Genomic DNA, 15,188 nt, shown 5'->3' on the forward strand with positions numbered 1-15,188 from the left:
AGGGAGAGAGAGAGATCTTCGGTCTCTGTCCGCTCCCCAGATGCCCACAGATGCCCAGATCCCCGTGGCCGGACCAGGCTGAAGTCAGAAGCAGCAACGCCCAGCAGGTGGGGGTGGGGGACCCGAGCACCTGAGTCGGCCCCTGCTGCCGTCCAGGTCTGGCCTGAGCTGGGAGTCAAACGTGATGCTAGCTACACCTGTGTGTGCGCTGTCCATGGTGCCAGGCGCACCCTGGAGGCTGTGCATTGTAGCCGCCGCACATGGGGGGGGGGGGGGGGGACGCTGCTATGTTCAATTCTTCCGACCGCCGTTGTTGACAACATGTGCCGAGCAGCACGGGGCTTCCCGGGCGCCCCTGATACACCGAGTCCTCACACGAGTGCCTTACGGGTGGGTGTGGCAGCTCCCATCTTGCAACTGAAGAAACCGAGGCCCAGAGACTTCTCCCAGGTGACACAGCAATGAACGAGTGGCAGGACCGGGATCTGCATGGAGGCCTGTGCACCCCCTACCAAAGCCTCTCCGGGTTCCACGACGCCACCAGCCCCCAGGAGGGCCCTCATACCCCTGTCTTGACTGACAGGGGCCAGCTCCGCCCCTGGGTGGCCTCGGGTTCTTCATCCGCTAAGTGGACTGATGACACGCCTCCCCCAGTACACTTCATTTCTTCCTCAAGCCTCCCTGTTGGGCCTGGAGTATAGCCAGTGAGGCTCACGGGGTCAAGAGCCCAATGGTGCAATGGCGGGGAGGCGGTGGAGGGGCTGAGACAACAGCTCTGCTGGGCCCTTGTGGGGCATGGCTGCTGGGTGGTCTCAGGGCACCGCCCCGCTGGGCCGGGCTGCTCCTCCCAGACAGCCCCGTGCAGACAGAAGTCCGGGGGCAGTGGACAGCCCTGGAGTATTTGTCTTCTGTCCTGCCTGAGGCTCCCAGCGCCTGGCACCTCGGGAGCATCGGACTCTCCTTTGTCCATTCATGCGTTCACCCTGCAGAGGTCTACCGAGTAAGCGCCACGTCTGGCATCCTGGGGGCTGAGCCAGGGCCCCGCCCTCACATACTCAAGGCCTCTGTATTGATTCAGGAGAAATGCGTTGGATGAATGAGTGGAGAATCCCGGGGCCTTGGTGACCACGATGGCATCACTCACTGGAGCAACAGGGGCGCTGCTTCACCCCATTTGACAGATGGAGAAACTGAGGCAGACAAGGCCGGCACAAAGCTAGGAGCAGGAATCAAGGATTCGACCAAGGGCGGGAGGAAGTCAGTCCTGCAGGAAGAGCCGGTCTGGGACTGCCAGGAAAGAACCCCTCCTCCAGGAAGCCTTCTAAAATCACCCCTCCCCTTTGGAACAATCCATGGCTCCTCCGTGAGCATCCTCCAGCACCGGGCACTGCTTGGCCAATGCCTGCTGCTGCCGCCACCACCTGTCTCCCCGACCCTGGTCCCTCTGCTCACTGTGTGGGCGCTGGCCCTCCTCCGGGGGAGATGAGCAGGGGCGGGGCCGGGTGGGGCCTTGTCCCAAGCCTTTCTGAGCCTGTGGGTCTGGGGCCTGGGGATTTTCTCTTAAAAAAGAAAGATTGATTTATTGAAAGGCAGAGCCAGAGAGAGAGAGAGAGAAAGAGAGAGGGAAGGAGAGATCATCTTTCTGCTGGTTCATTCCCCAAATACCCACAGCAGCCAGGACTCCACCAGGGAGTTTCTAGAAGGAACAGGACAGGAACCTAACCCCCACCGCCCTCCTGCCCGCAGCCTCTGGTCACCCATGGCCACCAGCCTCTGGCCCAGGCATCTAAGCAGGCTGTGCCAAGCAGCTCCTCGCAGCTGGCCGCTGGCCCCGCCACCTGGGCTCACGCCCTCTCTCTGTGTTCTCGGAGCTGACCTCAAGCGGCGGTGGTTGGTGCTGGCCAGGACTGCCCAGGGCCTCTGTCACAGAAGCAGTCTGTGGACTCCCGGGGCCGCCAGCCAGAGCCCCGACCGTGCCGCAGAGCCACAGCCATGGACAAAGCCCCAGGAAAACCAGGCTCGCCCTTGAAACTGCCCGGGGCCCGGCCCCCAACCACGATTTACGGCTCAGCGACTCCTGGCGCTGTATGTGGGGCGTGCGGGGCTGCGCGTGGGGGTGCGGGTGTATTTTCCCAGTAATAAAACCCTCAGCCCGGAGAATAAATTTGAGGAGACAGTTTTACTGACAGAGTTTTTCTCCTTTGTGTAATAAAAAAAATGGAGGTGAAATTTGAGATTGGGACGATAAGGGCTGCTGCATCTTAGCGCGGGATAGACGCAGGTACCTGGAAGAGGCGGGGCTGGAGCTAAACGGGCAGGTGGATGCCTACGGCTTTTATGGCCGGGAAAGCATCCCCACCCCCCTCCCGGCTGACAAGCGCTTGTTCCGCTCCCAGTGGGAGCCAGAGGTTTGCCAAGCACCCGGTGTGGCACCTGCACCTTGCCCCGTCCACGCCTCCGTGCCTTGCTCTGCAAAATGGGAGCCTCACCATCTGCTCTGCTCCCTCCCTGGGTGCTGTGGGGCCACACAAAGCCATGGGCGCAAAGGTTTCTCCACCGGGCACCGTAGACACTGGGGAGGAGCGTTTTGGTGGCGGGGGGGGGGCTCTGTCCCGAGCATCGGAAAACGGCCAATCATCCAATGCCACAAACGTGTCCAGAACTGGGGGGTGAGGGGGACAGGCAACACCGTCTCCTGGCTGAAGGCCAAGGCTCCAAGGGACTTCAGTGGCTCTGAAAGGCCCAGTGAGGGTCAGGGGACAGGGTGCATGGACACGGAGGAGGCAGGGCGCGGGGGGGGGGGGCGCTGGAGAGGCGTGGCCTCAAGGGCAGCCAGGCCACCTCCTGCTCTCCCTCACCCTGGACCTTGCCCCAGGCCAGGCAGGGTTGGCTCAGGACACTGTGGGGTGTCCACATGGAACCCACAGTCAACGTGGGGGTCTGGAGTGGGGATCTTTCTGGGGCACAAGCCACTGTGGATTCCAACAGCAGAGAGGGGGCTGGTCCGCCCTGTTCCCTTCTGAGTGGTTCTTGCTGTCCCCTGATTTGGAGCTGGGCTGTGTGTTCAGGAGAGGCAGGGTGAGAGGGCGTGGGGCCCCGCCTTCCGACAGCACACAGAGGCTGGGCGTGGAGAAGCACCAGGCGCTCAGAGAGCAAACCCAGGGAATTGTGTGAGTGCCGCTCCGAGCGGCAGCTGGAGGTCCTGCTACTGTGCCCCTGCCCTGGGTCTCGGAGCTCGGGGCCACGTTAGCATCCCTGAGACCACCCCATTTGTGAGCCAGGTGCACCCTGTGTCCCGTACACAGCTGGTGCACAATCCATGCTGGCCACTCTGTGTCCCCTGAACCACTTGCACCAGGCAGCTGTGCCCAGGGAAGCCCGCTGTGTCCAGGGCCAGTCCACCCAGACCGAAGATCCACACCCCAGTCACCGCCACACTCGGCATCCGGCACCCGCTCCTGGGAGAACGCGGGGCCCCTGGCCGGGCGCTCCCTGCCCTCTCGGCACCCCGCCCCCTGCCTCCGCCACGCCGAGCTGCAGGGAGTTAATCTCCTTCTCCAGGCCCAGGCATGAGGCCTCCCCATCGCAGGCTGTTAGCACGGAGCCCAGCTGAGCGGCGAGAGGCTGCAGGCTCCCGCTTTATAATAGAGTTGCTGAGACAAGCGGAAAGCCGCAGCCGAGTAAACAGATAAATAATTGAAACAGTGACAACACATACCTTGCTGCTTTGCGGAGTAACACTTTCATTAGGGGAGGCAGCGCCGCCGGCCGCCGGGGATGTGGGGCTGCGGTGGAGGCTGGGGGGCGGGACACTTGGGGCCGGCTTTTTGCCGACTGTGAACAGCACCGTGAGGAGCACTTTGTCCTCCCTCGCTGTCTGTTGTCACCTGCTGCGGTCCCCTGGTTCTGGGGCCTCTGCCCTCCCAGGTGACGTGGGGACCTCCCGGCTCCCTCCTGGCCCATCTCCAAAGGCAGCCAGTGGAGGGCGAGCACCCAGCCCTGCCTGCTCCCTGCCATCCCCACAGGGACCCCTCCCCCCAGTCTGGCTCCATCTGATGCATCCTCACCCTAAGGCCCACGGAGCTGTGAAAGGGACCTGGACCTGGCCTTGACCACGGCCCCTGGCGGGACGTGGAGCTCACTGGGTCAGGAGGTTACCTGGCTGCAGGCAACCTGGGGTGCGAAGTCCCTGAGCGCACACTGCTCTCCCCTGCCCCAGGGCCGTTGCTCCTGCTGCCCCTTCTGCCTCAAAGCTCTCCCACTGCTGTCATCCTTACCCTACTGGCTGCTCCTATTGCTTCCCAAGGTAACCTAGACATGGCCTCCTCCAGGAAGCCCTGGGTGACTACCCTGTCCCTCCTCCATTCAAAGCCTCGCTCTGGAGGATTCACCTTGTTTTGTCCGCCCATGAGATGTTTGAACCACAACGGGGCCCTGGCTTGCAGCTCCCCTTGCCTCTCTCTGCCCAGTCTGCTCCCACATTCCTTCTCTCCTGGGGCCAAGGAAGGCTTGGGGATCAGGCTGGGACCCCGTGGCTGGCTCTGCAAACCCATTTGCTGTCTCTGGCCCTGTCCACGGCTCCCTAAGCTTTGCTGGCTGTTCCTGCAAGGCGGGGCCAGCGGGAGGGAGGCAGAGAGAGGAGCCAGCTCTGTTTCCCCCTCAGTCTGGGGCCTCGGGAGCTCCCCCACACCACAGCCTCAGTTTGCACGTCAGTAAAATGGGGGTGGTGGCCCCTCTGCTGTGCCAGGGTTTGGCAATGATGGACACCCCCGGTGAGCGGGGGCTTCCTGGCCCGCATCTCCCCAGTGGCCTGGGGAAAGGGGCGCCCAGGGCTGGATGAGCACTCATCCCGTGTCCTTGCTCTGTGGCAGGTGACGGACGGCGGCACCATCAAGCAGAAGATCTTCACCTTTGACGCCATGTTCTCCACCAACTACTCGCACATGGAGAACTACCGCAAGAGGGAAGACCTCGTGTACCAGTCCACCGTGAGGTGAGTGCCGGGTCAGGGCTGGGTGGGGCGGCCGGGGGCAGTGCGAATCCAGCCCTGGATTCCTGGGCGCCCTCAGGTGTGTGTGCCTGGGTCACTCTCCCAGCTTAGAACGTGGAGCTGGGAGCCATGCCCCACTGGGACCTCCTCTAGAGGGACGGGGCAGGAAGGGGCCAGGCCACTGCCCCTGACCCATCGGCACCCTGGACCGGCTCCGCCAGCATCCTGCGAGGTGGGTTTTCCAAACCCGTTTCCAGGTGAGGGCACTGAGGCAGGCCCAGAGAGGGTGAGCAATGGGCCTCAAGTCACACAGCCAGGAAGAACAGGGCTGGAGTGAACCAGCTGTGCCTGGCTCAGGTGCCCACGTGTCACTCGGCAACCTCCCAAGGCCCCCGAGACCTTAGGGGCCCCAAGCTCGATGACACCTGGGCTCACAGGGCAGAAGCAGCAGGGCGGGGCAGAATCAGGCTGACGGACTCCCTGCGGGGCTGAGCCCCATTCTCTGCCACACATTCCCCAGGAGACCCCAGTCCCCGCTTGGATCCTCTCACCCCTTAGCCATGCCGGTCCCTCTGCCCAGCGGGGCTTTGCACCTTTGGTCACCTGTCAACCCCGCGCCAGCTCTGAGAGCCTCCCCGATGACCCCCAGACCACCCCATCTCAGAGAACTGGATGCTGCAGCTCCTCCAGCCCCCGCCCCTTGGGGGGGAGTGTGTCTCACTGCATTGCTGACAAGTAGCTTTGCACTAGCACTGAACATGCACAATCTCACGTGTGTGTACATACACATACACACCCACACACATGCACACACATGTGCACACGTGTGCACCCACAGCTCGTTCACACCACGCAGCCAGATGCTTTGCTGCCGAGCTGGGGAGGACCCTGAGAGGTGCCCCAGGGGCTGTGAGCCCTGGCGCGCACTGTGGCTGCGTCCCCCAGCGAGCCCTGGTGCCATGCTGTCCTTACACTCAGGGTTCCAGGCACGATGAGGCTCCACTCCCCGCGGAGGCTGACCTGCTTTGGGAGGACCAGGCATGCGCTCCCCTCCCTGCCCCCAGCCAAGGCATGGCACACGGCAGGTGCACCAGGCAAAGGCCAAATGAGCGGCTGATCCTGAGAAGGTGCTCCCGGGCTATAGGGGCCCCAGGATCCTCGTGGGAGAAACTAGAAAGTGGACCAGGAAGACTTCAGGGGGTTCAGCCCGCCCTGCACAGGGGGTGTGGCCCAAGGTCTCCTTGTCTGCCTGCTGTTGTCAGAGCCTCCCTAGAGGTTGTCCTTCTCTGGGTCAGCACCTCGGACCTGGCGCAGGTGGGGGGCGGAGTGCTGGGCTGTGGAGACCCAGGGGCGCATAAGAGGAGCAGAAGTGGCTGCCTGGATGCCTGCCTCCTTCTGGTCCTCATTTCCCCTGGAATGGCGATCAGAATGGCGCCTTAACATTTCCCAGCACCCTGGGACAGGCTGGTTACAAGCAAGAGAACAAGGACGGTCAAGGTTACTGTGGCAGGAAAGTGACTGAGTAACTCTCCCAAAAGCCACTGGGAGTTCTGCAGACTCTCGATCACCTCCTGGCTGCCAGGGACCCCAACCCTGCAGAGACCCCCAGGCCTCTGGGGAACCCCTGCACCCTGGGCCTGCCCCCTCATTGCCAGTCCTCTACCCCCTGCCATAGGTGGCCTCTGAGTCCTAAGCAAAGGAGGAGACCCAGAGACCATGCAGACCACCCCAGAGCCCCACCGCCACACGCGCCCTGCAGCACTGGGAGCACAGCCCTGGCGCCCCAAGTTCCAGATTCCAATCCCAGCTCAGCTATTGCTTCAAGGGACCTTGTGTGAGGACCTTGGCTTCGTCCCAGTGCTGTGGAATTCAAGTGACACGTGTGTCCAGTGTCCACCCTGCCTCTGACAAAGCCTGGGGTCCATGAACGCTGGAGCTCGCTGCTCCGTGGCTGAGTTTGTCGATCTCCAGGAGGGAGCGAGGGCAATCAGACACCTGCTGCAGCCTCTCCCAGCTCCAGTGAGTGCAGGCCACGCGCGGTGCCTGCGCCTTCCCGCCTGGGACAGCCCAGCACGAAACACTTTCCAAATCACCTTTTTTGTGATTGTCATAAAGTCTCCTTAGATAAACCCACTCTCTTCTGAGCTTCCCAAATGATCCCTTGAATGCTGGCTCGTATCTTCATCACCATCATCACCATCATCATAATTATTGTTTCTCTAGCTCCGTTTTTTCCCTTTACCCAAGGGGTCAGTGTTCAGCCAGGTCAAGGGACCAAGGGTCTCCCAAACCACTTGCCTTGTTTTACAGTTGGGGGAACCGAGGCCCAGAGAGGGATGAGACTTGCCCAAGGTCACACAGCGCATTGGCTTCTCACATCTGCCAGGGGCCGGGGTCCCCAGCGTTTGCTCCCTGCCTTGGTCACACTGGTGGCCCCTCCCAGGCAGACAGTGCCCTGGAGCTGAAGGCTTGGCCCCTCTGAGCCTCCACCCCAGGGACCCATGGATCCCAACCAGCCTGGCTGCAGGAGCCGCTGGCACCAGGCTGCAGGGCCCCATACGGGCTGGTGGCAGGCGGCTGGGACTCCGCATTTACATATAAATGAAGATATTTACAAATTAATGCATCTCAGCTAGAGAGGGTCCCAGCTCCACAGCTGTCTGAGCGGCTCCCTGTTCAGCTGTGGGGATGGGGGGGAGGGTAATGAGGCTGTGGAGATCACCAGGAACTGGCAGAAAGCGGTTTTCTGAGGGCACGAGGAGGAGCCCCAGGGACTCCTAGGCTTTTCCTCCTCCCGCACGTGGGGCCCTGGGGCGCCCAGAGTCACTGAGTGGGTCCCAGGGGCGCAGCAAGGGACCTGGCAAGAATGGGTTGTCTCGCAGCGCACCTGCTGGAGCCTGGTGTGGTGCAGGGTGCTGGGGGACATGGAGGGTGAACACAGGAGGCACTTCGTTACATCGTGGAGGTGGTCAGCTCGGGAACCCAGAGACACAGAGCCTGCAGCATTCCCCAGAGAGCCGAGTCCATGTGTTGGTTGTGGGACGAGGGGCTGAGCAGGGCGCAGGGCCAGGCAGGGGCTGAGATGCGGGGTGCTATTTTGTAGGGGCTCCCAGGAGCTGGCTCTTGGGCTAAGACCCTCAAGGAGGGGAAGAAGCCATCCCAGTAGGGATGAGCCAGGCCTGGCAGGTGTCACCCATCCCCCAGCAGCCAGCCCTCTTCCCCAGGGCTTCCCAGAGCCCACTCCACCTGCCTGGGCCAGAAACACCAGGGACTCGGCCTCCCTGGGCAGCTTGGACCCTGACTGTGACAAGTGGTGATGAATCCCAGCACCCCCCTTCTGGTGGGACAGTTCGGGTGTGCGTCCCCTGCCTCCCAGAGCTGCCCAGCAAGCCCCGGGGCGACCTCGCCGAGGCACCTGTATCAGGTTCCTCCCGCTCTGGCTCTTTCTCCCCTCCCTTGCCCCCTTCCAGCTTCCTGGGGTCCCCTGGCTCCCGATCATCGTCCTAGGTCTGCTTCTCAGGGGCCACCCCCAGGCAGGGCAGGGGCAACGATGCAGGTGCTCACCCCCTGCCCTGGCCTCCATGTCCTGCCTTGGCCCCGCCCACCTCTTCCACACCAGCCCAGGCACAGGCAGGAGTGAAAGCAGGGCTCCGCCCAGTGAGCAGAGGCTGGCTGTGGGCAAAGCTCATCTTGCTGGGTGTGGGGGAGGAGCTAAGCCCCAGTCCCCTGCACCTCACATGCTCTGCCCTTCTGTGTCCTCAAGCTCCTGTGTGCCTTTGTCCCCCTGAGCCTGCCCGGGAGTCCTAAGGAGCAGCCAGCAGGTTCCACTGGGCCTGACTTAGTGGTGCAGGGACACCCCACCTGCTGCCACCCCCACACCTTGCCCACTTCTCTTTGCCAAGAAGGCCCATTCGTCCATGCAGGTTCAGCTGCAACGCCACTTCTCCAGGAAGCCAGTCTTACTGCTTGGACTCACCCTCTAACACTTCTAAGTCCACCCCCCAACCAGACTAGACGCCCCACAAGGACAGGGGCTCAGTCTGATGCCCTCCCCACTGTGCGCCAGGCCCCAGCACAGCACCCTCTACACACATGTGGTAGGTGATTGGTGAACATCCGTGGGGTGCGTGAGTGAGTGGTGGACCCCGCGGTACCCCAGGCCCTGCCCCTGGATGAACGAGACGCCTTTGGAAGGTGTACCCAGACCTCGGAGGCTCCTCCAAGGGTAGTGGGTGCTGTCATTCCTTCATTGTCATCTTAAAGGAAGTGGGTACAGACTGCGAAGGGGATAACGCGGGCAGCGCGTGGTCAGCCTGCTCTTGTGAGGTTTGCAACGGAGAGGGTGGGGAGAGGCGGAGAGGCATGGGGAAACAGCAAGGGGGCAGGTGTGGAGAAGGAGGAGGACAGTGCGGGCGGGGCCTCTCACAGGAGGTGGTCCCAGCAGAGAGCTGCAGGGCAGGAAGCAGCAGCCGGGCAGGTCTGTGAGTGGGAGGGCGCTCCAGGCAGAGGGCAAAGGCCCTGCGGCGATCTAGGAGCTGCTTGAGACCCAGTCTGGCCAGGGCACCAGGAGCAAGGACAGTCAGAGCCTGTCCAGATGTGCAGAGCGCCTGCTGGGTAGGGGAGCGAGCGTGGGCTGGGGACACCGGGAAGGGAAGACAAAGCCCTCGTGGGGGAGGCGGGGCCTGAGCTCCGTGCAGTCCCCCAAGGCGCACCTGGCTAGGAGCAGCTGGTGGGTGGGGCAGGGCCTGGGGCTGGGAGGGGAATGGGAGCGCACAGCTGCACCTTGGAGAGGGACACGGGAGGAAAGCAGCCCGCGCCAGAGACAGAGGGCGGAGGAGGCTGGGGGCACTCCCTCGGTGACTGTGACACAAGTCCGTTCACGCGCGCGCTAGGCAGTGCAGAGAGCACAGAGCTGCGGTCCACGGTCCACGAAGGGGTCGGGATCAGCTGCCGCCCCCCCTCTCCGCCATACAACGCTCAGTTGTATCCCATTCATCCACTAACCCCCTCCATCTGCTAACCCCCTCAACCCCGCTAACCCTCCTCTACCTCATTAACCCCTTCCATCCTGCTAACCCCCTCCGTCCCGCTAACCCCAGAACCCTCTCAGCGTTGAGAGGGGGATGGTAAATATTTGTAGAACGGACTGAAAGCAGAGATGAGCAGGGCACAGCTCCAGCCGTACAGCGCTGGCTGCCCCCGGCAGCATTCCAACAGCAGCCCCCGGGAATCCGAGGCCAGGGCTGGGGATGTCAGGTGGCGGTGGCATTTGAAGTGGTTCTGGAAGTGGGGAGTAGGTTTGCCACAAAGAGGAGCCGGGCAGGTCCTCTGGGCGGGGAAGCTGTGTGTGCCAGGAGAGGGCCCGAGGAGGGACAAGGCCACTCGGTGGTGGCAGACGGTGGCCCCTAGCCTCCTCCACCTGCCCAAAGGACGAGCGGACTGGCTTAGCAGACTCTGCCTTCGTGTGCCTTGGAAAGGGAAATGCTCCTTCCGCCGTCTCCTCTGCGGGTGCACAGCCCCCACTGTCTGCTGGCGCAGAGCAAGGCGTCGTCTCCCCGTGAGGGTTTCCAGGGCTCCTGCTCCTGGCACGTTACCCCCAACCATACGGCTCCCCCCACACACACACACGCACTACAGGTGCTGCCTGCACACGAGTGATCATGTCACGTATCCGTTCATCTGGCCACTCAGCCCACACACGCCAATCAGCTACCCGTGCTGGGCTAGGCTGGGCCCCGCCCTTAGGGAACCGGCTGCCTGAGGTCACGCCCCATCCTGACCCAGCCCCTGTCTCCTGCTGGAAATCACCCAGGAATGAGAGTGAGGGAGGCAATGTCGGGGTAACCCCAGCATCTTGGCAGAATCGAAATTCAAAACCCTGACCTTCGACCTCTAGAGAGAACCCAGGTCAGGTCCCCTTCTCAAACTGGAAGACAGGGCTGCAGTTCTCCCCCCAGCCACTAGGGGCGCCCGTGTCACTTGATCAACTAGGCGAGGTCTACACCAGATGCCCACTGATGCCCTACATTAAGATCACCTTGGATCCTTAAAAATACGAATTCCCGGGCCCCACCAAGACAGGTGATTGGGAATCCACTTTCTTTCAAGTCTTCCAAGTAGATGTTGGCAGTGAGATTAAGACAAATCTGCTCCCTCGGGCACACTGAGGCCAAAGAACTCCACGGCAGCGCCAGGACATGGATCACTCTAGTTGCTGCTGGCAGCTGTTGGCCGAGGGCCCCGGAGCCAGACCCAGTTGGTTGGAGATGAGGAAATAGCTGGACCAGCCAGCGGCCTGCGGCCCGCGCCCTGGGACCTGATGACCTCATCGGCGGGGAGCAAGTCCAGAGCTATGTGGCCCCAGCGCCCGGGTGACCACAAGTCACCTGCAGAGTAGGCTTCGCTGTCTGTGCCCAGGGCTCCTGGTGCCAGGCCTGGGCTGGGCTTCCCGGGGGCAGGGGAGGCCCAGGAAGAGGATTCTCTTCTTGCAAGTCCTTGGCCCTGGTGCCTCCCCCGCGGCAGGACAGGGGGGGCCCATGCTCCCCAGCCAGAGCTCCCCCTGGGCCCGGTTCCAGGCTCTAAGACCCCCAGAGACAGCTGGGGGAGGGGCTGTGTCAGGCTGACCCTTGGCTGCCAGAGTTGGCGCTCAGCCACCCTTGCCGGGTTGTGTCTCGGGGCCCCCGGGGCTTGCTCCCTCTGTCTGCCCCTCCCAGCGTGGACCCTCTGTTTCTCTCTGAGGCCCGGTAGGACTTCCAGGCCCAGCTCCAACACCCTCCCACCCTGCCCCACGCCACGGCACTGACCCCACCCGCGGTGGGGAGCACGCTGCCTCCTCCCGCCACGTGCAGCCGTCCCCTCGCCCTTCTGCTGTCCCCAGCGAGGCCATGAGCAGCCGGGGTGGAACAGTGCCTGGCTCTGCTCCACAGCCCCGCGGTGCCTGCACAGGCGGCCTCGGCAAGTCCCCAGAGGACGGCCCCGCCCCCAGCTCCTGCGTCTCCTGGCACGGGGACACGCCGCTCCTTCTGCTCCTCACTGCCAGTCTCCTTGACGTTTCCTTCTTAGCCCCCGCGCTCTGCATCTCCTTGTTTCTCCCCAGCCAGCGTCTCCCTCCCCATGGGTGTGCCTGCACCCGCACTGTACACACCCAGGCGCACACCGGCCCCTGCACCTGCCCGCACCGTGCTGTGCCAACGTTCCCCCTCCCTGCACACTTGTGTACCTCCTGGCTTGCAGCCCCTCTGTGGCCCCACGATCGCCCCCGGAGCACAGACTCTGGATCTCCATGATCTGGGGGCCCCGGGGTCTCCAGGAGGTCCCTGTTTCCAGGTTTGGTGCTGCCGCTGGGCTCAGGGCTACCTCTCCTTGGTCTTGGGTGACGGGAGGCATTTGAGGCAAAGATCCGCGACGTGTTCCATTGAGTCCACAGCTGTCACGAAGCAGTCACCCCATCCGCCATTCTCCACTTGTCCCGGACCCTCAAGGGGACCCCTCAGGCTCCCTGACCCCACCCTTCTCCCACAGTCTACCTCCCCAGGGCAGGAAGGCACGTGAGCAGCTATCTGCTGCCCTCTGGCGAGGCACTCGGGAACTGCAACTTGGGGGAGGTGTCTTGGTCCTGCGGCCGGGATCACCAAGGACCAGTCTTGTCTCCGAGGGACACTCCTTCCCCATCACAGTCCTCAGTGACCAGCACAGGGCCTCGGGAAATGCGTGTTCAGTTCATGACACGACAGGATCTCCAGAGGAGGAACTCTCATTTCAAGCAGTCAGCAAAACCTGTTCCGTGCGGACTCAGGCCCTGTGCTGGGGTCAAGTGGAGTCCAGAGAAGGAGAGCACTGGCCCTGGAGCCGGAAGAGCCTCCTCCTCCAGCAGCCCTCTCCTCCCCTGCAGAGCCCCAGCGAATGGAGGGGAGAGGTACATGGGGTGGCTGTGGTCTTGCAGCAGGTGCCCTCCAGAGCCCGCATCAGGACTGCAGGCTGTGGCAGGCTGTGCCTTGGCAGGAGGAGGTGGAGAAAGGCAGTTCAATGGCCTGTCTGCTGCGCCCCTACAGGGAGTCTCACTCCTACAGGGCCCAGGCCAACTATGCACGTGCCCTGTGAGAGCGTCTGTTCCCTGCAGACATTGGGGACAGGGGGACACCGGGGGAGCGGAGTGCTGTCCCCGCCGAGGTGACGTTCCCAGGGCTGTGCCGGCCGCCCGGGGAGGGGCGGTGGGGTGATGGGGCTCTGCCGGGGAGGGCGGGGGTCCCTTCTCTGCAGCCTGGGTGGTGATGTAAGCGCCATATGGAGGCCAGGGAGTGAGCCTCCTGGCGGAGGAGCAAGCAAGTGTCTGATAATATATGGACATGGGACAGGAGCTAGTCCGGGGGGGGGGGGGGTGTCTGTGAACCCTGGAAGAAGGCAGCAGAGGCCAGATGGCACGGAGCCGGCTTCTGGAGCCTGCTGTCCGCACACAGACTCGCATTCAGTGGGCTGGGGTGGCTACAGTCACTAAGGCCCGTGCTCCAGCCCCAGACCAGAGCTTGGCGGGGGCCTGGGTCCCAATATCAGAGTGCCCTGCCCCCGAGCTGATCCCAGCAGGCAGGCGACAGTTTGGGTCTACGTGGTGTTGTGAGTGATGCGGCGTCCTTGAGGCCCGTCTTGTCCAGTCTGGCATCACTGAAAGATCAAAGAGGAGGTGAGGAGGGATGGGTGGAGGTAGAGACACGGTGGCGGCGGCAGGAGGTGAGTCTGGGGGCAGAGCTCTGCAGGACGGGGGGGGGGGGGGCGCACCCCCCCGGGGGGCGTGGCTGTGCAGTCTAGGTGGAGGGAGCTCCGCGCTGAGCTGAGAGGCAGTGAGTGCCAGCGACGAGGGGGCCAGGCCGGTGCGCAGCGCTCAGAAGCTCCGCATGGATCAGGTTCAGCCAGCCGATCCTGGCAGCCACAGGCAGCCACAGGCGGGGGAGAGGTGGCGAGCGCCACCAGCGCGCAAACGCCCAGTAAAGAAGCCCCGCTCCCCTCGCAGCCCCGGCCGCCCCTCTCAACCACCGGAGGAGAAACCAGAGCCCAGAGACAGTGCGGGGACCTCCGAGGGCCGCGCCCAGCACGTGGGCTGCGAAAGCAAAGCTCCTGCTGGCGGGGCTCCTAGGAGGGGCCGTTCCGGCTGCGCGGTGCCCAGGGCAGTTCCCACGGCCGGCAGCCTAGGGGACCGAGTCGCTGGCATGGCAAATTGATGCACCTGCAGTCAAAAAGCCAGAACTATTAGAAATGACCCGCGCGCACACACACACACACACATTATCCTTTTACTTCTAAGTACAAAAATCGGTAACCGGGCTGTCAGCTTTATTACTAATTAGGCAAATACTTTACTGCCGGTATTTAAAAAAATTGAAGGCTGAAAATGACTGGGAAAGACCTAATTTAGTAAACCGTTCAGAACAAAGCGGTTGTCGCCGTGGTATTTCTTCACATTCGAATCCGCTGCGGGTGATTCAAACCTCTGCCTTTATACAGTATTGAAGCCTAATAAACCCCCACTCTGCGCTCCAGGGCTGAGGGCTGGCGGGGTTGGGGCTGAGTGGGGGTCCTCGTGAGCCCCAGGATCTGCAAAAGTCAGGCTGAGAGAGGGCAGGAGAGGAGGGGAGTGACTTCCCCAAGGTTGTCTCTGAAGACACAGTAAGCACTTGGTGATGGATGGGCGAGGTGAGGGAGGGGGGGGCGGATGGACGGATGGGTGATGGACAGATGGGTGGGGTGTGGATGTGTTGATTGGTGGGCAGATGGATGGATGAGTGAGTAGATGTGTGGGTCGATGGATGGATGGATGGATGGGTGAATGGATGCATGGGTGTGTGGGAGAGTGGGTGAATGGACAGATGGGTGAGTGAATGGACAGATGGGTGGGTGAATGGACAGATGGGTGAGTGAATGGACAGATGGGTGGTGTGTGAATGGAGGGATGGATGGATGGGGAGAGGATGGGCGGATGGGTGAATGGACAGATGATGGATGGGTGGGTAGGTGGGAGAATTTCCAACTGGATCATCGGTTGCTGTAGAATAGAACTAACCCTGACTCAAGGGGGAAAGCCCAGCGAAACTCACCACTACTCGAGAGAAATGTAGGGGGTCATTTGGCCTTTCATACCCGACAGACACCATCACCCCCGCTTGCAGACAACACAGACTTCAGCTGAGCCCGTGAGCAGCATCAAAGC

General features: G+C 62.5%; 1 protein-coding gene across 1 annotated transcript in view; it reads left to right on the forward strand.

The window, feature by feature from the left end:
- IGSF21 (immunoglobin superfamily member 21) overlaps nucleotides 1-15,188 on the forward strand; it is a 231,141-nt gene that overhangs the window by 151,306 nt on the left and 64,647 nt on the right. Inside the window, exon 3 of the mRNA XM_062193120.1 lies at nucleotides 4,872-4,993. Coding sequence (XP_062049104.1) covers nucleotides 4,872-4,993 — 122 coding nt within the window. The remainder of the gene's footprint in view (nucleotides 1-4,871; nucleotides 4,994-15,188) is intronic.

Source organism: Lepus europaeus, chromosome 5 (assembly GCF_033115175.1).
Source record: "Lepus europaeus isolate LE1 chromosome 5, mLepTim1.pri, whole genome shotgun sequence".
Lineage (NCBI taxonomy): Eukaryota > Metazoa > Chordata > Mammalia > Lagomorpha > Leporidae > Lepus > Lepus europaeus.